General features: G+C 36.7%; 2 protein-coding genes across 4 annotated transcripts in view; one reads left to right on the forward strand and one right to left on the reverse strand.

Moving 5' to 3' along the window:
- LOC144642377 (leucine-rich repeat-containing protein 71-like) overlaps positions 1-1,150 on the reverse strand; it is a 7,825-nt gene extending 6,675 nt beyond the window's left edge. The window contains exon 1 of the mRNA XM_078501341.1: positions 1,121-1,150. Within this exon, the coding sequence (XP_078357467.1) occupies positions 1,121-1,150 (30 nt within the window). The remainder of the gene's footprint in view (positions 1-1,120) is intronic.
- A 12-nt stretch (positions 1,151-1,162) lies between these two features.
- Positions 1,163-24,372, forward strand: LOC144641503 (leucine-rich repeat-containing protein 71-like). Of its 3 annotated transcripts, none has more exons than XM_078500509.1 (17): positions 1,163-1,350; positions 6,687-6,848; positions 10,114-10,293; positions 10,586-10,661; positions 11,218-11,295; positions 12,108-12,176; positions 12,612-12,759; positions 13,002-13,085; positions 13,945-14,022; positions 14,110-14,183; positions 17,996-18,056; positions 18,862-18,898; positions 19,378-19,472; positions 20,131-20,242; positions 20,417-20,529; positions 21,017-21,139; positions 24,082-24,372. In XM_078500509.1, the coding sequence occupies exons 1-17, from the start codon at positions 1,212-1,214 to the stop codon at positions 24,091-24,093; spliced, it is 1,641 nt and encodes a 546-aa protein (XP_078356635.1). In that variant the 5' UTR covers positions 1,163-1,211; the 3' UTR covers positions 24,094-24,372. The 3 variants fall into 3 exon arrangements, with proteins under 3 accessions (XP_078356635.1, XP_078356634.1, XP_078356636.1); XM_078500508.1 differs by lacking the exon at positions 1,163-1,350 and adding an exon at positions 2,058-2,263; XM_078500510.1 differs by lacking the exon at positions 1,163-1,350 and adding an exon at positions 6,233-6,352.
- The last annotated feature ends 25 nt before the right edge of the window (positions 24,373-24,397 follow it).

Consider the following 24,397-nt stretch of genomic DNA (forward strand, 5'->3'; position numbering starts at 1 on the left):
TGTATGTCGGTATGTGGTAAGTTGGCCTCGATCTCATGTGATTAGACATTAGAAAGCAACGTCAATAATGACATTGAGCCGCAAAGACAGCGCGCGCAAACACAATTCATAAAGCCGATAACACTAGGCTGTAAACAACTTTTGTGTTCGACAGTAGGAGAACAAATCCTAATCTTGTGGTGGCGTGTGGTCCCGTGGCTGTCCAGTTAAAGTCGTTTTTATGTGTCATTCTATGTATCTTGGTTTGTGGCAGGTTGGCTAATTAATGACGTCGCAGTTTCTTTGCGAGAGACCCTAAGAACGAGGTTGATTCGTTCTAACGATCTTCTTCGGTTTGCGTTTGCGAGTTTGCCCTCTAAGCACAGGGGGCCCATACAAGCGGCGTGACTGTTTGTATGTTCGAAATATAAAGAAATGTATAAGGATTTTGAAAGCGTCTTATTATCGTTAACTTATTTCGAGTAATGTCTATGTTTAAGTTCAAAATAAACGTAAACCTACCTCAACTGTTGTATTTTGTCGTTTCTGCGGCTCAAAATGGCGAATTTGGGCGATTTGAGCCGCAAAATACAACAGTTGAGGTAGGTTTACGTTTATTTTGAACTTAAACATAGACATAACTCGAAATAAGTTAACGATAATAAGACGCTTTCAAAATCCTTATACATTTCTTTATATTTCGAACATACAAACAGTCACGCCGCTTGTATGGGCCCCCTGTGCTCTAAGTTGTGCTAAAAAATAAACGTTTCGGCAGTCCTCCTTTTAACACTAGTAAAAAAAATTGCTGTTCTGCCTCGTGCACTGTTGGATTGAGATTGTTTCTCTGATAGTTTCAAGTGATGTTGGATGCGCGCTTTATGTTGCACACCGTGGCGCTGTCGTTTTAAATTTGTATGTCGATATAAACAGTCGTGTAACTCGGATTACGTTTGCTAGTCTTATCTTGTGTACCTATCTTGGGTCGAACGCACTTCCCTAATCTCTGATTATTACTAGTTGTAAATAATCCCAGACGTTTCGGGACTTCTGTCCCTTCATCAGTGGAAAATTGCCCTCCACGCGGTCGTCCACGCGCGTGGATACCGCGCGACTTGAAGAAACCGCTGACATTACTTACTGTTGCTCGGTTGCCAAGCTCAGTTGTCATGGGTACTGAGAAGTGGTAACTAACATGGCGGATATTCATTGACTTTTTAGCGCGAAGGAAAATGGCGAAAAAAACAGCGACAGAAAAGGCCGATAAAGCAGATAAAACAGAAAAAAGTAGTACTTCTGGTGATAAAGGAGCGGGAGATAAAACTCCTGTAGAGAACGCAAAGGAAAATGAAGAACAGCCTATTGAACTCGGTAAGCTTTTGGTTAGCGGTGTTTCATAAGCTTATATTTTGTGCAAATGTCTCTGTTTTGAAAATAAGTTCAACTTGTTTCCGCTACTCGTGTTATAGCTCCACATAAACCGTAATTATCTTGAAATGTTTATGATTTATAATTTTTAAAAAGTCTCGTGTTGTTTTTGTTTTACGGTAAACAAATCAGTCGCTCTGAACGCCAGCGAAGTGAAATTGTAAATTTGCAATTCGTGGGATGGGAAATTACACTCAGCACCTGGAAAACTGAATAAAATAATTTAATACTTCGACAAAATATTATTTATATTAGAAAAAAAATCTACCGTGCATTCTTAATACTTTGTACTTTAATGCAAGCTGCCTCTAGATATTGTAAGGGTACAGATATATGCGAGTTAAGTAATTGTGCACTTTCCCGCCGCCAGCAGTCATTAAGATATTGGTCGTTTGGCGTTTTTAAACAATCGTCAATCCAGCTTAATGGAATTCTTGACACTTTCATAATTGAAAAATACGGCGTTTCTTTTTCTGTCTAAGAACAATTGCTTTTTTCCTTATTGATTTCTTCTGTGTAATGAAAGGCTTTAATCAAGTTATTGATTTCATTCGTTCATTTCTTGTCCCGTGTCAACTTTTGTTGACTTACCACTCCAAAACAGAAAGATCTTTTCTTTTTACTGTAAACTGTTGAAGATTCAGGTAGCTAAGGACGCGGAATTCGCTGTCGAGTCTATGTTGACCGTTCAGATCTTTAGCTTATGAGATCACAATGTTTGCAACGCTGCGTTCTGTTTCCCGAATGAAGCGCGCGCTGAGGAAGTCTGAACGAGGAAATGGCGCTCGGCTTTCGATTGCTATAGAAATCGAAGAAGAAGAAGAAGATTACTTGAGCACTTTCATGTGGTATGGAGGTAATTGCGTGTTTTTGTTGATAAGTGTACATTTCGTTAGAAAGTTTAGTCACGCAAATCGAATGCATGATATACTGTAAGCGCTGCTTTGACCTCTAGATATTAATGGTTTTGTACGTGTCTACAACCGTTTACATGTAGATTATAAGCTCAGACAGCCGTATTTGTAGTTAATTGTGGCTATACTTAGTTGTTTAGAGAGCTGATCTACTACTCCAGTTGCATTTTTAAAACCTGTTCACATCTTTTTCTCTTCCATTTTCTACTGTAATTTTGTAGTCTGAGGATCTGGATTACACAGCTGTTCAAACATGATAAATTGACTGGAATTCAACATTTTCACTTTCTTTTTCTTCTACAAAATTATATTTACTTTGCTGACTGCTCAGCTCAAGTTTAATGTGTAAACCTCGTTGCCCTCCCAGAATCAAATATTGGGTGCCATCAGAGTAGAAGATTATTAGTTTATTCTTTTAGACAGTTGTATAACCTTTCATTTGCTAATAGTGTTTAAGATATCTGTGATGTACAAAACTGTAAACTGGACGCATGACCTCTTTTAGACTTTAGACACCCCCGAAAGTTACTGCAACCTTAATATCTTGGTGAATTAACAAGCTATTACCTTATGCTGTTACCTACTCCAGACAAGAATGTTATAAATGACTGACGTACTATTGAGTCAAAAGGGTAACTTGAAGGGGTGGCGAATGGCCTTTCAAAAAATGTTGAGTCTCAGCAAATTTACGCAGAGTCTCGGAATCTCGGCAGTTAAAAAAGGGTCTCGGAATCTCGGATTTCCAGAAATATGACAGTCTCGGAGTCTTGGATTTTGAAAATTTGGATCTTGAAATCATGCCAATAGGATGTTCAATTTTTTATCTGCAAGCTTATCCAAAATGAGAAATACACTTTATAGTAATACACTTTAAGTTAAAGCTCTAAACGAGACGATCTTATAACTTAATTACCGTACACTGTATTCACGTTTAATCCTTTTGTTGCCGGTTGAAAACCCTCTTCCATTTCCTCCTCACTCTCTACCATTTGCAGTAGTTAAGCTAGTAGTTGAAAGCTGATTGTTCGCAGATTTACGCGTGCCAGAAGCCGACAGAAGCGTGTGAATTTTAAACCAGGCAGAATGTCGAATCATTTGTTTGTAAGTAACTAACCTGGCTAATAAGTAGACTATAAGCAGTAATGCGTTACTTTATACATTTAATTTTATATCTCTGACGGTTGACTAGAAAAGTTATACAAAACCAATGTTTTGGGATGAGTGGAAAAATATTTGTTGTGACGCCCACAAAAGCTATAGCGCTGCTGTTTCTCGTATTTTCTGATCAAGTGCGTCTTGAGCTCAAATTTTTGGATCACTGCATCTCGGATTTTTGTAGCGCTAAATCTCGGGCTCAGATTTTACAAACAAATTCAAGTCTCCGGCTCGGATTTTTAAACTAGGGTCTCGGCATCTTGGCAAGGCTCGAATTTTACCATTCGCCACCCCTACTTGACAGTTCAAAAAGCTCAGTTAAACCTGTAATGTACAGTCGACTCCCGATAACTCGAACCCTCGCTAACTCGAACCTCGCGCTAACTCGAACCTCGCGCTAACTCGAACCAAAATCGATTTCCCCTGGATTTCCGTCATACATTTACTGTAATTTTACTCTCGGTAACTTGAACCCTTGATAACTTGAATCTCCCGCTAACTCGAACCAATTTTCGTTTCCCTTCAGGTCATTTTCTATATAATTTTACCCTCAATAACTCGAACCATGTTTGTCAATACGTGACAAGTCACTACAAACAGTGTACTGTAGTAAAAAACACCCTGACGTTCATTTGAAATAAATACGTACACGAGTTGGAGCCGCCCGAAATGCCCCTCAAAACATGAACTGTGCCACGCCATTGACGTGCTGCAGATGTTTAGGAGTCATATTTCATATCAATTCATACCATGGGAACAAGAGTTTTAAGACAACTGTACTCAGTAAGATCCTTTGCTGAAACAAGCTGCATTGTGTTGTGGTGGCCATTGATCTGTGTTGACAGTCTTTCATTTGTTTAGAATCCCCCTCAGTCAGTGGATATCACAGATGTTACATGTACATTTTTTGTATACATGTACCTTTCCAGGTCTCACTTTATTAAATCCATCTTGCTAAGCTAAAAGTCCTGTATTCAAATGGAGCAATCAGTTCACAAGACCCTAATTGCATTGTAAATTCCAAAGTTTAGAGACTCTAGCAACAGTTCTCCAGCCCTCACGTAACACATACCCACAGACTACATGTAAATCATATTTATTTATGAATTTTCCTTTCACAAGAGTTATTACTTCTGTGTTTCTTTCACCATCATGCATGGCTAATTATTGGCTCTGATTGTGGATATGTAATCTTTTATTCACTTGATCAATTCTGTTAATCTCTATAATTTGAATGGTCAATCAGGACTGCTTGAAAGGTAATCTACAAATCAACCGGTTAATTGGGGCTTGCTTCAATCCTAATTAAGATAGTTTTTTTTTTCATTGATAAAACCTGCATTTTTTATTACCCTTTGTTTACTTGAAAAGTGACAAAGATTTTCTACCCTAATCCTCATAATCCTCTTGAAGCATTTTTCACAGTGATTATACTTTTTGCTTCAGAAAACAGGTTAGTTTCTCGTAGAGAAGTTGTTTCTGGGCAGTTAAGTAATCCCTTACAAATGAAGACAAAAAAAAATGTGTTTTATGTAAAGTTGGTGTTTTCTTTTGTTTGGTTGTTAAAAGACAAATTGAATGGGCAACACCTTATTTTACAATGCAGAATATTGTATTATAAATAATGAATATTTATACTGCCCGGACCTTGTACGTAGATGTAATTAGGAGCAGGATAATTGATTAGTATCCTGTCATTATGAAGTGCATAAAAATTTAAGATTTAGAGTTATGTTAATGTTATATTTTGTACACACTACATAGCTAACAACTATAATATTAAATCTAACAACATTTACCAATAAAGTTCTCTTTACGAAATACATTAGTACTCTTTTAATTACCGGTAAAAAAAAACTTGGAACAGCAGCGATGTTGGAGCTAAGTTAATGATATCCTGAATTCATAATTATTGCTTTTTGTAGTGACAGAATTGTGTGTTTGTTTGTTTGTTGGCAACAAAGAGCTATGACTGTATGTGCACTTAATATATTGATTGTGACACACAGTCACTGTAGATCAAAGAAATGAAATCTGTATAAGAACACAATTCTTTAAAGAGAATAATAACTTGCCTTAGTGTTTGGTTTCTTTATGGAGTCCATAACAGAAATACCTGAACAAGAAAACAGCTTATCTGATAATGGTGATTTTGTACTGTACCTTAATTTGTAATTGCTAAAAGTACTAATGTAGAGTATACGTAGCTAGTATATAAATGTATGTATATAAAAATAATATTGTTAACTGTTACATTAATCTGTAAAACTCATTTCCCAGTATTTTTTAAAAATTATCTTTAAAATATACCATGAAATTTAATTAAGTGAGTTGCAGTACTTTGTTTGTAGTTGTTTTTTGTTTTGTTGTTGTATGGCTTACATTGTAAGCCTTAACTGACAACTTCAACATTATTAGTTACTGTAAATTAATGTATTGGTAGAAAATATTCCATGGTAAATGAATGATTTGCTGAGCATGAACACTGCTCTTACATGTAATATGAAACTTTTAAATTTGGTATTTGTTGGGGATAGAATAATCAAAATTATTGTTACTACCCGTACAGTACAGTAATATACTATAATCACATCACATAATTATACAGCTGCATGAGCAGTATGTTAATCCTGCCTTCCTCTCAGGACTTAATATTTACCTTTATAAGACTGTGTTATTAGAAGAGATTTGCTTACAGTTATGAACTTAATTACTGTTTAAGCCAGCATTTATTAAGTTACGTACAGTACTGCATTTATTTAATCAGAGACCAATTCATTGTCAAGGAGTTACAATAACTTTTGATCGGTATCATTTTATCATGAGATCCTCTAGCTCAAGGTCCAGTGCGTTAAAAGTACGTGTTAGTTTGGCAGGTACTAAGACATTTTGTATGGGCTTTTAGATTTTAATTTTTATTGTGATGGTAAGATCTGCGACATTGGCATAATGCAAGCCATGCATGCAGCCATTATGATTCGTAAAACAACTGTCTGTACTTTGAACCCTTGTCAATTCTTTCATGTGCCCAGATCTTTGTGAGACTGAAAGTAAAACTTAGTAGTAATACAATGTTTCAGTTGATATTATTTTGCAAGCAGTTTGGAAATTTAAGTACTCTTGCGGGTATACTGGTACTAGACTAGCTACTCAGGCAAACAGTGAAAATAATGAGGCAGTTTCATATTGATTTTTTCCCTCCATTTCCAGAGCCATACACTCCAACAGGAAACTTTGAAGTGGATTTTTGTGAGCTATGTACAAGAGCAGGTTTTCCAAGCATGCAAGTGGTTCCACGACCCCACCGCCCACCAACACCAAATGGCATACCCCAAGATAACACTCCTGTAGGAAAACAGGACAAAAAAGATGGTATGTTATTATTGCGGTTTTCAGTGAAATGCGAACTCTGAAATTAAAAATCCAACTAACGATTGCGTTTTTCGCTGCCGTCAATCATAATTATGGCACCAGTAAATGAACCACGAAAAATACAGATATGTCCAGGATTGAACACAAATGAGATTCACGTTCCTCATGAGACGCATCACAAAGTGTCTTCATTAATAAAAGTTCACCAAAACACACCAAAATCTGTCATATATGAGGTAATATGGAAATGTCAAATAACACAGTCAAACATGAAGTACTTTTTAAACAATACTTGCGTTCAATCCTGGACATAAGTGGAAAAATAGAAACAAACAGAATATATCAAAATCTTCCAATCACAACTGACAGACGTGACCTTTTGACCCAGTTGAAGTGAACGTCTGTTTCCCGAGAGGTCCGCTAAGATGGTTGGTTGAGTTGGTTGAAGTTTGAAATATTTCAGAGTTCGCATATCACTGAAAACCGCAATATACATAATCTGTGGTGCAGTTTAGTAGCTTTTTCTCTAGTGATCGACCAGTGTAAAGTGATGATTTCCTCCAGAACATTTCCTATAGGGTGGTAAAGGGGTTATGCGTGACGCGTGATTAAAAATAAGTGTGTAACGTGTAAACAGCTCAAATATGCCAGTGATCATCCGTGAATTTCCAGTCTAGATAGTATGACATGTGATCTGCTTATTTTGAGGACCATGAGTTGTAATTCAAGCTGAACATGTACAAACCAAATTGAGTACTCAAAAACCAATTTACGGTATGGAAGCAAAATTGACAATTGATACAATGTTGAAGCCGAAGACTGATTTTGTATAAGGATGTGTTCTTTCGGCTCAATTTTTGCATTTTAGGTCTTGTCTAACACTGTGAACTCACCTGAGAGATCAGGTTTTGCTATTTGGCTAGTGAAAGGTAAATGCGACACAGAATAATCAGTTAAAGCTCATTTTCTTTAAACATGTGATTCTTGAATTGTAAGAAAATAGGCTCGTGATTTGTGGTTGGGACCCCCCCCCCCCTTACCACCCTAAGCTATTAATGCAAACTCAACTACAAGTAAACTAATGTAATGATGCCTGTCAAATAATAATTACTAAATTATTCTCAGACCCAAATGTAAAAATAATATTGTTTGTGGATCCTCACAGTCGGCCCAGTACATCCCCAGCAAGCTTGGTTAATTAGAGATTTCTTACATGATTGAAAAAGATTTTTAATATATAGATTTAGGCAAGCCTAAAAGCGAAGCTCCCCAGTTAATTATTTTGCACTTTATTGAAACCTGAATTCAAGCCATTGTACAATTTTAAGGCTAAGAATATAATATTCGTTTTATTTTTTTTTTTATAAATTTTAATATTGTTACTTACTTTTTTTTTACCGTGTCCCGGGGGGGGGGGGGGGGAAGAGGTACTCCCTAAAATTTACTCAAGGGGTGTGCCACTGAGTCGCTGAGACTCTGGACCTGTTCCAGAGAAAAAACGGCTCAATTTGCGACCCTGTTCCAGACAAACAGTGCAAAATAGGTACCCTGTTCCAGACAATATCCACAATGAAAAATATATGAAGATAGATATAAAAACACTAGCGTACATCACAAAGCGCTCACTTGACTTTGTCTGTGGCTTGGAGAAAAACCAATGAGAGGAGCGGATTTTCATAGCTAAACTTGATAGTGTTCCACAGTCAAAAGAGTGATTTGTATACCCTGTTTCAGAGTCAGAGAGGCAAAAGGCATACCCTGTTGAGCAGCACATACCCGTATAGCCCTTATATGGGAGTACCTTATACAGCAACACCAAATAAGCCGAGAACAAACAAAATCAATCAAAACGTTTTAATTCCACCGACAGCATTATGATCCAGAAGTCTGGATGGGAAATTATGCTGCAAAACGGGTAATTATGTAACCTTCGTAGATAAGGAGGGGGTAGTAGGGCTGCATGTTGGGGTAGATAGGCATATCACGTGGTAAATTAGCAAAGCACTTAACATTTAGAGTATATAGGAAATAATATACATCTACATTAAGAATATGGTTAATTTTCTTTTTTTCATTCATTCATTTGTTTTTATTTTCACTATTTGCCTATATTTTAATTTTGAATGGAAATGGCAGAGGTCATACATGTAGCAAAGGGTTTACAGCATATTGCCATAAGCTAATGCCAAGCAAACCGGAGTGAAAGCTAACCACAAGCAAACTAGAGTGAAAGCTAATCCCAAGCACACCGGATGAATAAAGCTAACTGCGAGCAAACAGGGGTGAACCTAACTACAAGCAAACCGGAGTGAAACTAACTGGAAGCAAAGAAGGGACATTCTGTAACCCCATCCCACCCCCTCCCCCCCCAAAAAAAAGGATGATAGCACCTTTTTTACTTTTACATGTCTTTTTGAGTCCCCTTCCTCTTAAGGGGTTTCACTTCACTTACAGAAATAAAAAAACAAAAATTCTGGGAACATAGAATATTGTTTGTGTGTCTCAAACTCAGTTTTGTTCTTTGATTATGCAGAAAAAATAGAATCATGTTTGCTTGTGTATAAAACTATGCAAGAAAAAAAGCATCAATACTTTGACTGCTCTTTTAAAAATTTGTATGCTTTATTGTACACATTTTTGTGGAGTCATGTTGCCCATTCGTCATGAAGTTCACAAAGTAAGCAAATGAGTCACAATTTCGTTGCTTCATGGTACCTAATGGATACTGCAAATTTAATCTGGCTTTAGAATATTTCACTAATTTTAACATTATAGCTGTTCTTATAAATTGTACGCAGCATCTTACATGATTGAAAAAGATTTTTATAAACTGAATGATGTAAGTGAAAAGTGGAAAGGATAAAAAAAATTCTGGCTGAGGACCCACTGGATGTTTCGGTTGAAAAAGAATTCCCTTATGTTGTTAATTAATACAAATCAATAAACAGTACAAGAAGGTTTTTCATGCATGTGAGTCAAGTTTATTTTTTAAATTTGTAAAAGCCAAACAAATGTTGCAGTGGTTTTGCATGTGATCATTGGGGATAATACCCAGTCCAATACTTAGAAAATATTAGACCAACAATGGAGCAATCTGATTGGTTGATTTTAGATATTGGCATCCTTAGTCATGTAATTAAAATTAAGTACTTTACACATAAACTTCCAGAGATTTAGACATTCAATTTTAGAAATGTCTAATGCATTCCAATCACCTTATTCACTATCTAAAAATACCCATCTGCACTGTGGTTCACTTTTACAGCTGACAAGAAAGATGACAATAGTAAAGCCGACGAAACAGTGAATGTTCCTGGAAATGAAACTGAAGAACCACCAACAACATATAACATCAAAGAAAAATATCATTACTTTAAACCTAGAGTGGAGGTTGAAACTGAAGAGGAGGGAAATAAATCTCATATTAAGGAGATTTACATTCGAGGTGCAGTGAATAATTTTTGCTTTACCTTAATTTCCAAGAGACATTGAGCTGGGTTTTGGTTATTCATATTCTGTAATAAGATAAGATAAGATAAGATAACTTTATTTATACACGGTTTTTCCATCAGTCAATTAAGTTACCACCAATGGCATGTGTCGCTCTGGACATATATCGTATATCCATATGTGTTACATGGAAGGTTTTTGACTTCCTAGCATCTCATAATAATTTTTTTGGCAGTATATTTTTATTTTTCATTTTAATATTTTGTATATTCTTTGTTGAAAACTAGGATGGAAAATAGATGACAGAATTTTAAATATCTTGACTGTGACATTGCCGCCACTGGAGAAGTTAACTACAATTGAGTGAGTTTCATAAATAGATATAACGTGCTTTTTGTATTCACTTATCACTTTCCCCTGATGAAGGCTTTAGTTTAAGCCGAAACGTTGGGACATTGTAGATATTTTACGAACATTTTACTACAAAAAATTTTTAACCAGAGTAACGTTTTTATTTCTTAATGAATCAACCACCTGGTTACACGTCCATTTTTAAGATATAATTCTTTTTACAAGACAATGACTGATGCTACAAACAGTGTAGTATTGTTACAGAAAATATCCCTTTCCTGCAGATAGAAGGCTTTTTGGTTTAACAAGGAATGGCTGAGTCTTGCCTGTCTTTCACTAATTTCGTCAGGCTTTAAGCCAGGAGTAAAACCTCAAGGAGCCATGTTGCAGATGCCTCATTGCTAAAGTTGTATAGTGTACAATCTTTGCCTTTTTGTGACTACATATTAGCTAATCACTGCATTTTGGCTTGTAATCATGAGTCTTTTATCAAAAATCTACTTGCAAACAATAAGGCCTAAGAAGTGGCTATTGCACAATAAAAATATTTTATTTTTCCACTGACTAGTTTCTGGAACACTGGGCTTCAAGACAACAGTTTGAACACTCTAGCTACCCATGTTGTTACACATCTTCCTAATCTCAGGTACATTTGAAGTAGAATGTTTTAAATATTTAGATATTTTTATTGGAGCATTGTTTTTGCAAGTTACCCTAGTTGTATGTAATTCCATGCGCACAGTTTGCTAGAGATAGGGTTGATGTACACTAGGGACATAGTCAGAATGCGAGTTAGAGTTAAAAATGCAAAAGTTAGAGTCATGAACACTCTAGTTAGCATGCAAGAACCATCAGGTTCTGACCTTTACATAATCAATAACTAATGTGTAAATATTTCAAGTTTTCCTTTTCAAATGCAGTTGGTTTGCAAACAGGCAGCGAAATCAAGATAAAATTGTCAAGAAACCCAATCGTGGAGATTGTGTTGCAATAACAATGAAAGTTGCCATTCACAGGTGGTGAAAATCGTTTGTCATCTACAGAAAAAGAAAACCCTTTTAGTTTTTTTATGAACTCCTGCCCTGTTGGCTCCAACCAGATTCCACTTCCATTGCTTACTACATGTACATGTATAATGTAAACCATGTGAAACATACACTACACGTTGTCTATTACCCACATTGTAGCATTATAGGCATGCAATGCGTGTAGGAGATGGAATGCTTGTAGACGACTTTAAAGGTTTAGTTCTATGTATGCATTGCGGGCCTATGGCACAAGGCCATAAATATGACATGGTTTTGCTGGCCAGCATACAGTCATGTTACAGTTCCTATAAACTTTGAGGACTTGATGCCCCATTCAGAACACATAAAGCATCTTTATACAATTAATAACCGTTTTATTTAAAAATGAGTCATATTATTTGTTAATTGCTGGATTTATATATTCATCTAGAACTTTGTGTCTTGACAACAATCCTGTGACTCTTCAGAGATATGGAGTCTTTCTTGGTGAAGAAAGCACGTAAGTATTTTACATGCAACAAATTTGCCATGTACAGTCTGATGTAAGCTAGATGAGCTATATATGTTGTATTTTTATTATATAATAATGATTTTGTAAAATTATTAGATAATATTATCGGAAACCCATAGGGGTTGAAACGTGTAACGCACGCGCGCAGCGTTTGAATATTCATTTTGCTTAGTACCATATTTGGAAACATGAAGAATTTGTGTGTGAATGCTTAATATACACCAAATCACGTGCGCAGCATAATTTTTGGTTTTGCTGTAAGTTGCTTGAATTTCAACCTAAACGCTGTAAATTTCTTACAGAAATAAGAGAAACTACTTCACAAAGATGAAACAGGAGAATTTAACCAATTTTACTTTATTCAACCTGAAGCTCGTTCAAAAACAAGACTCTTATTTTTTTGTTCATATTCTGAATATTTAGAATACAAAACCTGTCCTTGAGAAACTGCTATATTAATGACATGGGGGCAAAGATGATTGGTAGAGCACTGACGCCCAACAAATCGCTAACGACATTGAATCTGTGTTACAACAAGATCACATGTGAAGGCGCTGCGTGTATAGCAAAGGTATGAAAATAAAATTAATGGCCAAATGGTGAGGGGTGGAGGTGGGGTGAAACTGAGAAAAATGAACAGCATACATGCAGGTGCAAATAAAATGAAATTTTAACAGTCAAAAACAATTCTAACTTAATTAGCCAATCGACACAATTCATTCAATTTCTTTAGTTGCTTGTCAAAAGAAGTTTGAATAAGTTACATTTGATATTAGAATGGTAAGGTTATAATGTTATACTTACTGTTTTCAGGGATTAAGAATGAACAGAACCCTGTTGTCTGTTAATCTTGGAAGTAATCTTATTGGTGACAATGGAGCTTCCAAGCTAGCAGAGGTGAGTAAAACTCTTTCATAACGAATACTTTATAATAATAGATTGTTGTCATTAGCATAATTCTCTTAGCCAAGACTTGAAAAATTTGCCTACTGGGAGCATGTCATAAATTATGTTTTCATGCAACTTGCTCTCGTTCTCACCCTTATGAGTGTGAAAGGCGTGATATTTAATGAAATGCATTACAGCCTGTATGTCCAAGCTCATGTCGGTTTGCAGTGTTTATTCTTCGTTTTCATGTGACATCATCAAAATTCTAAAACTCAGAATTGCAAACCCCCGAGTTTTAATCCTTCACTGGCTATTAGATCTAGACGTCCTTAATATACATGTATGTATCTTGTGAACGTTTTTAGCTCGATAGCAATCTCAGTTTTTAAGATAGAGCATTTTGAATTTCGGAGTTTCACGCCACACGTGATCAAAGATGGCCGCCAGAAGGCTGTCACGTTTTCTTAAAAAAGGCCTCATCCTGCAATTTTTAACAATTTGAACAGTGTAGGTTTTGTGAGAAGTGTTTACATGAATGTTAACTTCGTGATGGTGATCTGAACTGTTTTTGTAGAAAAATTTAACGCCAGCTGTTTTCATTGATTTTCGGCCGCCATATTGGAGCCCAAGCAGTTGGGCTCCAACATGGCGTTTCCATACTGTGCTCTCTAAATTTGCGTGAAACATTTTGACGGATAACTCGAGTACAGAATAACGTACAGACCTGACACTTGGACAAGTAGATTATAAAAATTATAGTAGTTTTCAACAACCTGTATTATTCTTGATTTTTTGACTCAATAGTGTTGGATTTATTTTTTCACGGCGTGACAGTGAAAACCACCTATACTTTGAATTGTTCTTTTAGGTGCTTTCAAGCTTTGCCCTTTCCCATGAAGAAGTGGTGGCAAGAAGACTTCTCATTTCTAAAAAGACCCCAGAAGATGTAAGTTCTTCACTTTTCTTTTCAACTTTACTGCTCTCTAGCATTGTCAAATAAAATAATCTTATTGTTACTTTTTACTTTTTACAGACAGGAAGTCCATCCAGAAATTTGAATGCCCCAACTGGAGGATCAAAGGACAGGCCAGCCAGCGTTCGCAGTGGGTGAGTTAACTGTACATACATTGTGGGGAGCGGGATATAAGAATATTTTTATAAAGTAAATGTAGGTGTATAACATAGCTTTTAGACTTCCTTTTTAAGTCGTGAATGCAAAGAACGACTTATAGCGGTTTGCTGGAGAAATTCAATTAAATTTGTGTAAACTCCCTTGGTAACCTGGCAATTTTATATTAAGTTTAAATTAAGTTCAAAATGGCGGATGAACGTGTACAAGGGCTGGTTTCCCGAGTTGTAATGCAAACTTGTGGATGTACATCAGGAGAATACGAATATTTTTTCCTTTCTGGAAGGAATTTTTCTAGTGAGGCCAGTGCTCAAATCCACATTTACACACAATGCAATGGAAAGGATGGCCAATGCAAGGAAGCAAGAAACTTGCACGCCGAACAATAGCTTATTTTGAAAGTCCGCGGATATGAAATTATCTTCCATTGAAATGCAATCAAATAGTGGGTAAGTAATAAATCACCCTAAATAAGGCAGTATTTTCCGCTACAAATTAGTCTCACTCAGCAAGATTAAACTGATGCGTTTGGAAACAATTAGAGATATCTATAGTTGGCTTGCTTTGTCTTTCGGTCGATCATTCATTTGCACGTTCGTCAAGTTTTTGTATCTCGTAATATTTTATATTCGTTGTCACACTCTCGTTAACGAAGTTTCCAAGTACATCTATCTCATGACTTAAATCAAAATTTCCTCTGGCATTCGTAGCTCATTAGGTAGCAAGCCTTATCATGTTATGTGAATGATAAATTTGCTCTGCTTTTGAAGGCAAAACTACATTTGTAAACACAGTATTATGCATCAAACCCTTACAATTATTTTTTCTTCATACACATGGTCTGTCAAAAAAGGGACATATTAGTTCAACTGTGGTAATTGTAGTTCTCCAGGGGTGTATCATTGCACTCAGGTAATTTTTTGCTTTGTCAACATCCACTGAGTGCTATGGGGTAGACATTCAAAGAAATACTGAGAGAGTACTATTGTTAGCAGCTATTAATTTTAACGATTTTTTCTGAGCAAGATTTAGCGACTATATAGGGATTTTCCAAAAACTTCAAAAAATAGTAAATATATCGTGTAAACCAGCTTTTACTGGCTGGTGATGAATATATGGCTAAGATGAAAATAAATGTTCAGTAAAAGAAAAAGACTACCATATCTTGACATTGAATGAATATAAATTGCATTGCCTAAAAGAACAAAGTTACCAGTATCCATTTTTGTGTTCCATTAGGGTGGGAAGGGGGTACCGGGGAGGTGCCGGGGTACTTGAAATTTGACCAAGACAAATTTTAGCAAGTACTAAATTAAGCGATTTTCGCCCAACTCACTAAAAGCGCTAAAATGTAATAGCCACTAATATAACAATAGTAACCTTAAGGTCGATTTCTGTACATGTCCTATGCCTCCCCCCCCCCCCCCTTATCTCAGCCAAAAAGGAACCTGGTTGCATGCCATGCTGATAAATAACAAATTGCTTACACTTAGATGGTTTGTTGTACGTGTTGTCCTACAGATTTATTTTAACAAGGCACATAGAATTTTGAATTAATTTATAGATTCGCCAAAACAATATCCTGCAATACAACACATCACTGAACTCTGCATGGGGCTAGGCTGTCAAGAGGTGTGGGCTGGAATGAACATCCTCCTGCCGTAACGTTGTATGAAACACATGATCAGAAAAAGAATTTTATTTCAAATTTACTCTCATATATTTTTCACAAACAGTGAATACTGCTCTCTATAAATTGACTTTTAGCAGACTGTACAGCTTGAAAACTAAAATATTTGGAGTTATTGTTACAGTTAAAACCCGCGTGTAAGAACCTGCTTTTTTAGAGTTTGGCAAAACAGGTTCTTATATTTTGGGGTACTTACTGGCATTTTTTAGCTTCCCTGTGCAATTCTTGATCTCTAAAGACATCCTTTTTGATAAAATACAGTTATTGTATTATAAATAAAATAGTTTAACCCCACATATAAGAACCTTTTGGGGTATTGAGGAAGCAAATTTCTGCCAGGAGGTTCTTAATTTCTAGGTTCATACACGCGGGTTTTTACTGTATTGACTGCTGAAAACAAAGAGTAAAAGATAAACAAGCTTTAAGGTTCAGATCCTTTAATCCAACATGGCCACCAAATCTTTGCAGGATGGCTGGCAATGTATAGAGATTATTTAAAAATGAATTAATAAGGCTGATTAAAATGCATTGATGATTTTCGTGGCATGTAAAGGGGTAAAGTAAACTTTTTGGTTGCAAGTAAAGATACCAGAAAAGGAAATAAGCAGCAGTTTTCATTTGTTACATGTATCACGCCTCTAAATTGATAATAAATTATGTTGGCTTTACTGTTTCCTGCCAATTTCAATTCTTAGAAGTCACATGTATGAGGCATCTGTTAGTTTCTTTTAATTATTTGCCTTCTGTCACAGTGTCTGCCATTCTTTAACAGAGAAAAATGTATGTCGAATAATACCACCGTCCTGTATAAAATGGCTGAGCTACCTGGTTATTAATTAAAGAACCCTTTAGCAAATGTGAAACAGTTTGGTGGAAAAAAATCCCTAGCTTCTTTCCATTACCAGCTTCGCAGCATCTTAAGGTACCTCATATCTTGTTACCACTATACGTGTCTCTCTCAGCATTAATTATTTTAAGCTCTGAAATAATCTTCACTTCTTAGCTGCTTAGCTAGAAGGCCTCGATGGACTACTGGATGGTTAGTTTTCAGTTAGAATATGGGGTTATTTATCACTTACCAGCTAGAATTTTAAACATGACTCAACTGTGACATATGTTAACAGATTTCATAGACAATTACAAAAAATGTTGTTTGTCAGCAGACATTTAAAATTTATTTTGGCTAATTCTGGGCTATCAGTTTATAATATACCACATTCACGACTTTGCTCATAGAGCCTTTGATTTTCTTATGGCCTGTTTATATGGAGGTAAGTTGTCCCAGGTAGGAGGGTTACCCTCTCCCCCGAGCCATCTTTTGCCAAGCGTTTATATGAGAAAGTTGTCCTTGTTGGCCAGGCCAAAACTTGGCCCTCTCGGTTCAAAAGACTGACAAGAGTTTTTTTTAAAACATTTATTATGGCTGCCTTTTCTAAAATCAGGAACGCTCAAGCATCGACCAAGACCATTTTTTGACAAATTTACTGCTGACTTCGATTTCAATTTATCTGCAATTTTGTTTTGGTCGATTACAGCATTTGCACATGCTCTGTATGTGTCAACTTGTCCCTGGTAGGGGAGGCAAAAATAACCAAACTTTTTATATGGAGAAAAGAACTTTGGCTTGCTCCCCAGGGTTCAGGGTCACCCTACCTTCAAAACGAGTGACCCTCCACCCAGGGTCACCCTGCCCCCGAGCCAACTTATCAATTTCTCATGTAAACGGTTCGCAGCTACTTATAAATAAACGTATGAAAAGCTCTCTTGCCCGGGGTGGCTCGGTATGGAGGGTAACCCTCTTACCAGGGACAACTCTCCTCCATATATACAGGCCGTTAGTCTGCTAGAGCTAAAGAAGAGCGTGAGTGGAACAATGGCCATGGGAAATCTGAAGGTGAGACTCACTACCAGATTTTCCAAGGCCATATTTCCACTTGCCCTCGTTGTTTGGATTCACGCTTAACTGAAAAAGAAAAAAGGATTGCCCTTTGCACGCTTTGCCAGTATCATTAAGTACATTATTTTTTTTCTCAAGGATCTCAGCAGTCCAGAATCCTTGAATCTGATTGGCTAATTGCACTCACTGATATCTTTGTACAGAACACATGTTTCTAAAGAAGACAAGAAAAGCAGAGAGAAAAGAGATGCACAGAAAAAGAAGGTAACAGCAGAGAACTCAATCCTCCATATTTTTTCATAGTACATCACTGAATAGTACAAGGCTTTGTATGTATTTCAGTATTTTAGTTTTTTTTTAAGATTATCACAATATAAAATATGCAAGAACACTCTGACAAATATCCACATTCATCAACTAAATTCACCTTTTTTATTCTAGCTGTCACGTCAGTCAACACGGTCATCAGTAACATTTGCAGCTGTAACCAAAATCTTTGTTAGTAAACTCAAGTGTAACATTTTAACCTGTTCTTGAACGAATCACCATTTTGCACAAATACTAAAATATTAACTTTCTCAGTAGGCCGATCTCTAAAGTGTCTCAAACTAATTGTAATATGTGGTAATTAGAGTATATTTTTGTAGCTTTAAGAAAATCGTTAAACATCTCTCATTGTATAAACGAAATAAATAATTTAAATAAATAATTGCAACTTGTGCAATAAAAACAGTACGTCGCACTTTCTTTGAAGTAATCAATATTTGTGGTCCGGGAAAATAATTATCAGTCGAGCAAAGTAGTTGTAGGGATTACAAAATGAAACTAAAACTAAACATTGTAGTTCCGGAGATTGGCTTTCTTTTTTTTTTTTTGCTAACTGAACTGAAACTGGACTGCAAAGCGACGAATACAAGTTTCTGAGACCAGGGCAATGAAATTATTATTTCTATGCGAGGCAAATTTCACTTGAAATGTAAACTCAACAATTAGGCGGTAGCCAAGCCTGCCTGAAATGGTTGTATATGTACAGGATTAACAATATTTCGTTCAATTGGTTGTTTTCTAGGAAACCAAAAAACAAGAAACGGAAAAAGCAAAGAAAAGTAAGTACAACAACAGACTTCTAAACGTTTCCGATGAGGTTCTGCGTGAAGCAACTGTGTTCATCTCTACTTTCCAAGGAAATTGTTCATTAAAAACTAGCAAGGCGGGGTCGCATAAACAAGTAATGAAAGACTCAAAATTTAGCAGAAACATCGAAAAATATAGATTTTGTTTTTTTGAGATAGTAAAAAGTTTGGAAGATTGTCATCTTGTTTAGAAGCAATTGACATTTGTAATAAACTATCTTTGTTTTGCGCGAATGGAACACGCAAAAGGCGTGAATTCGCGTGCGAAAATTCTCTCGCACATTTGCGCACTTCCACCACAAAACTCTTAAAACCGCGCCGCACAAGAAAGCAGATTGTGTAGAAGCGTTTTCTGGCCTCACTTGTTTAAAAGGAAAAAAACGACGAGTCTATGCGTGTGATTTTGATGCCAACAGGCAGTAATTTGAGGAAATGTTTTCGTTTCCATGCAGTTGCCTCCACGGAAACTCTCAACAAGACCGCTGGTAAAGGAAAGAAAGTCAACACAACCAAGGGAGATAAGAAAGTACAACAGCCTGAACAAGAGGTAAATAATCGACTGTTATTACTCTTTTGTATCTCAAGTGTGCGTATTCTTCACATTACAGCTTTAAAAGCAAGTAGCCCGAGACGAATTTCCTCAACAAAGTGAACATGATGTTCCCTTGATACATTTCAATTTCCCCTGACTGGTCTCGTTGAATTCAATTTTCACTAAAGTCCCTAAAATTTGGGAGAATTCAGTCATAATAAATTGACTAAAGGGACTGTGCCACGGCTGAGTTTAGTTTAATTTATAAAGTTTTGAAAAATACTCGCTATGGAACTTAATGCTACCGATCTAAGTGACAAAACCATTGCTTCACGTCAAACAAATAAGTCTTCCGGGCTTAATAATTTAAAGTTACAAACAAACGAGATTAAATTTGGAAACTGTTGAGCCTAACAGGTTTTCAAAAACCCATTTTGCAATCTGTTTTAACCTGTTTTAACCTTAAACCTTTGTCCATCCGTGCCTTCTTTTGTATGACCTTGTATTTGTTGTGTTATTGAAATGTTTCGTAACTGTTTTAAGTGGTTATTTTTTATATTTTACTCAATTTTGTGACCATTCCCTTATGTCCAACTTTGGCTAAAATCCGTGACACAGTTCCTTTAATTGTCTCTGTTAGGAATTCATAAGACAGTTTCATTTGTTTTTGTAGCAACCAGAAGTTGTGGAGTTTCCTAATCCACTCCTTGAAAATCCTATCAAGGAGGAGAATGGTGAAATTATAATCCCTGGAAACAGAGCTCTCATTAACCTTAACTTGTCACGTAAGTTTTTCTCCTGGATGATCTTTTTTCTGATACACACAAGATCAAATGCATCTTTAGTCTCAAAGCCATGTCCCAATTGCCTGAAAAAGCATCAAAATTCCATTCTAGTTATTTGTTTAACTGCAAGCTTGAAGAAGTATTTACCCCTGTTATTTTTGTTTCACTCTGCAGGGAATAAAATTGGTGAAATAGGCGTGGAGGCTTTTCTTATTTCCATACAAAGACAAGCAGAAGCTTCTTCGTCATCTGGTAAACCAACAGGACTCATGAGATTGTCAATTAGTGTGAGTATTAACCTCGGTAGAACTGTATTTATCGCACTTCCCTGTAAACGTTCGGCTCCACAGTGGGCGAATCAGAACTTGAAGTAAATAACATGCCGTCACTGCCAAGAGCGGGAAAACATGCAACTGGTGCGAAGCGCGGGAAAACGTGCATTCGGTGCGAAGCGCGGAAAAACGTGCAACTGGTGCAAAGCGCGGGAAAACGTGCAACCGCTGCGAACCGCGGGAAAACTTGCAACTGGTGCGAAGCGCGAGAAAACGTGACTAGGTTTGGCTTTGCCTCTGATTGGTTAGAAAAAGTATAACTTGTTTTCTCTGATTGGTTAGAACACTGCACGTGTTGCAATAACCAATTAGGGAAAAAAGAGAGAAACAAAAACAGTTTATTTCGGCAGTGAAACGCTCACTTGCATTGTCTTGCAAAACAGTCAAGGAAAATTGCCTTATCTTTAAAACTGGTAACCATTAGTCATGTTTTACTTTACAGAGAAACCATTTTCCTCCAGAGAACGGTTCATATCAACGCTTAATGGAGATAATGCAAACACGTGATCCATTTTACAAACCTCCACAACCAAGCCCTGTTGACGAGACTGGTGCATCGACGAAGGTGTGTTAGACGTTATGTACCAATAGGTGATGTTGTCGCCATACTATTGCATTTAAAAATAAATTGAAAGCAAGCTGTTAAATCATCTTTGTCGTTTTATTCTCTTTGTCGTCCCATCTGGGTTCTTTCCCCCCTCTAATATTGTCTTATTAACCACACGCGAGGGCAGTACTGGGAGAAATCGGCCCAGGGTTTTGACAGTAGTATAAGTACAAATCGCCCAGTATAGTCCTGAGCAAGCTTGGGTAATGAAAGATTTATTACACGAATTGCGTTTGAAGTAAATGAAATTACGTACTCTAAAACAAAGAAAGAGAAAAAGGTAGATGTTTCAACAAAGTCGTTGGTGCTTTATTCTACAAAGAAACATTGGCAGGCCTAATTTTGGTTATTTTAAAAAGGTGATAAAAATGGCAGCATATGTATAGAATGGTTAGATAACATTAAGTAACACTGGTTGATTATCTTCTAAATTTTCATTACCTGCAGGGCTCAAAATAATTTTTGGATACTGACCGGTCATGTTGACCGGCCAAATCAATTTTTGCTCGGTCATGTCTCGTTTTGACCGGTCAAAATATTGAGTATTTACTTTGAAGCAATAGCCTATTCTGCCAAAAATTTCGCCTCATAAGCTAAAACACTTGTTAAATTTTATTATGTTCGCTTTTTGAAACTCCATTTCTTCTGTGTTCTCTACATAAAACAAAATGATCAGTAGCCGTAATGTTTCGTTACTCTGCATAGTTTTACATTATTTAATGATCACTCATCTTCCCGATTCAATCCTAGCGATAATCTTTAGTTATCTCCCAAATGCTGAGCGAATCTGCACCCTAGCCATAGTATGTGAAAAGTGGTATGAAATCATCCATTGTACCACCGTTTGGAAAAAGGTCGACTTTGACTTCCAAAGGAAAGTTACGCCAGATGTCCTGCGAAAATATGGTTATCCGGGGACACGAGAAATACTCCTAAGTGAATGCTGTTATCTGAAATGGGGAAACCTTTGCTCCATCTTAAGCCAATGCAAGAGAATTGATGTTTTTATTGCACCATGGATCGGTCATAAAAAAGAAGTCGTTCCAGACTTCACTCAAACTTTGAAGATTGGGTGCTTGCCGAGTGCGCTATTTGGATTTGAGTCGCTGCAAAGTTTCGGACTCGTTGTTTATCGAGCTTCCTATAAGATGCCCTCTTTTGAAAGTTCTCTTTCTTCAAGACTGCCAAGAGATTAGCGAGAAAGCCTACGCATTTCAAAAATCATGGATCTCTCCAAGTTTTCAACGTCGCCTACAACACAGAAGCCCGTCCACTAACGAGCGATGCGATGTTCATTGTTGTCTGTTTAGCGTATTATTTTACAGACGTGAATGTTTCCTGTTTACAAATCTGCAGAGCATGTCTCATCTGTATTCTACAAATTTGTGACTGCAAGCTGCTATGATATTTTATAATTTTACTGTAAAATTTCAAGAAATACTGCGAATAAATTTTTTGTGTGTGTTATTTATTTGAAAGCCGTGTACGTGACCGGTCAAAATGACCGTCGAACCAAAATTTTGTCCGGACAAATCGTCATTTTGGCCGGACATTGTCTACAGGCAGACCACTCTAATGTGTTCGTGGTTAATTATTGTTGATGAGACGAACAAAAGAAATTTTGAAATCTATAAGGGTTACTGACATATATTAAAACCATGGTCTTGCCTGAACTGAACCATAGACTGGCATAAACAAAACGCAAATTTGTCAACAGACTTGCGCGTGAAAGATTTCAAATCTATACTTGAATCATGTGGTGCCAACGTAACGCAATGAACAAGGGAGGTAAAAAATCCTAAACATCGAGCTAAAAAGACAGAGCACTCGATCAAAATAATACAAGAAGCATAGACTTTACAATACAGAAGGTCTCTCTGAAACCAACTTTCAGCTTTTTCATAGTAAAACTGAAACAGTCTCTGGCGAAGCCGGACCAAGATTATCCGTGATAACACAATACATCTTGCATTAAAATGCCGGGCCCGGCGTCAATAAAATGCAAGTAGTTTACATTTTCCTGGAACATTTCAGATCTTGTCCTTCCAGGCCGGGCGAACATTTTGAGAGCCTAAAACACATCTTGCAAATAGAATTTAGCCAAAACAAACTGAGCTAGCACAACATGTGGCAGAGTACAGATTTAGAGGTGCCATTCAACTCTACAAATGGAAACCACGCAGCGCAATGACCTCTAGACACTTCCTTGGCCACAATCTTACGGCTATATTCAATACATAATGCCTACAAATAAAAACAGTACCCTCAAAAAGAAGTCAGAAGCAAATAAGATCGAAAGACCGAACTTAATATAGTGCGTCAAAGGTACAAATGTCACAAACGTAGGAGTCGTGTAGGCCCGTCACCTTTAATACCATAAACTGCTCATCGGGAATAGTGACCGGATGAATAGTGACCGGATCGACTCCAACCTCGGCGATTTTTCTAAATATCTTCGTTTAACGTGGTCGTCGAGTTTTTTGCAATACTCAGATAATACTGGAATCGTACTACAAAGCTCATCTATTGAAGGAACACGTTCGTTTTCCGGAAAATCCATTGAAATTTCGAGTCATTCAACAGCGATGGCATATAAACATATGTAAATTTCACCCGCGGTGGAACACCAATATGGCGGATACCCAAATATGGAAACACCTCTGACGTCACGTGCAAGCCAAGAATAGATTTCAAAATTTCTTTTGTTCGTCTCATGTCAACAACAATAATTAACCACGAACACATAGGGTGGTCTGCCTGTGCATTGTCCTTTGACCGGCCGTTATTTTGAGCCCTGACCTGTCTGCTTGTCATTATACTGCTAATGTGATGAGAATTTCTTTTTTTAATCAGCCTTGGCAACTAACAGTTTCCCTGTTATGTTTTTTTTTTTTCACTAGGACGAGGCTTGACTGCGACAGTGGACAAAGAGCTCTTGATGTTCGAGAGAGATGTTGCTCTTTATCAAAAGAACACACAATTTATTAATAGGTTATTTGTTAGGTTTAGCGGTACGCTACACTTATTTCACCATCAGGCCAAAGCAATTGAAGTCAGACCAAAAATTTTGAAGCTGATGGTAATTCAATTTTAGATTTTGTTTTAAATGATGTACAAAGAACATCTGTTTGTCATTACTATTTTATAATGACACTGTAATTTATTGTAAATAAAACACTTGTTAAATTGTTTGGTGTTTTACTTATGTTTTTTCTT

This window comes from Oculina patagonica, chromosome 2 (genome assembly GCF_052425735.1).
Source record: "Oculina patagonica isolate OP01 chromosome 2, crgOcupat, whole genome shotgun sequence".
In the NCBI taxonomy this organism is placed as follows: domain Eukaryota; kingdom Metazoa; phylum Cnidaria; class Anthozoa; order Scleractinia; family Oculinidae; genus Oculina; species Oculina patagonica.

Coding starts and splice junctions, on each gene's coding strand:
- LOC144641503 (XM_078500508.1), top strand. CDS start 2,122: ATGTTTGCAACGCTGCGTTCTGTTTCCCGAATGAAGCGCGCGCTGAGG. Junction 12,177..12,611: donor TTTCTTGGTGAAGAAAGCAC/GTAAGTATTTTA, acceptor CTGAATATTTAG/AATACAAAACCTGTCCTTGA. Junction 12,760..13,001: donor GCGCTGCGTGTATAGCAAAG/GTATGAAAATAA, acceptor TACTGTTTTCAG/GGATTAAGAATGAACAGAAC.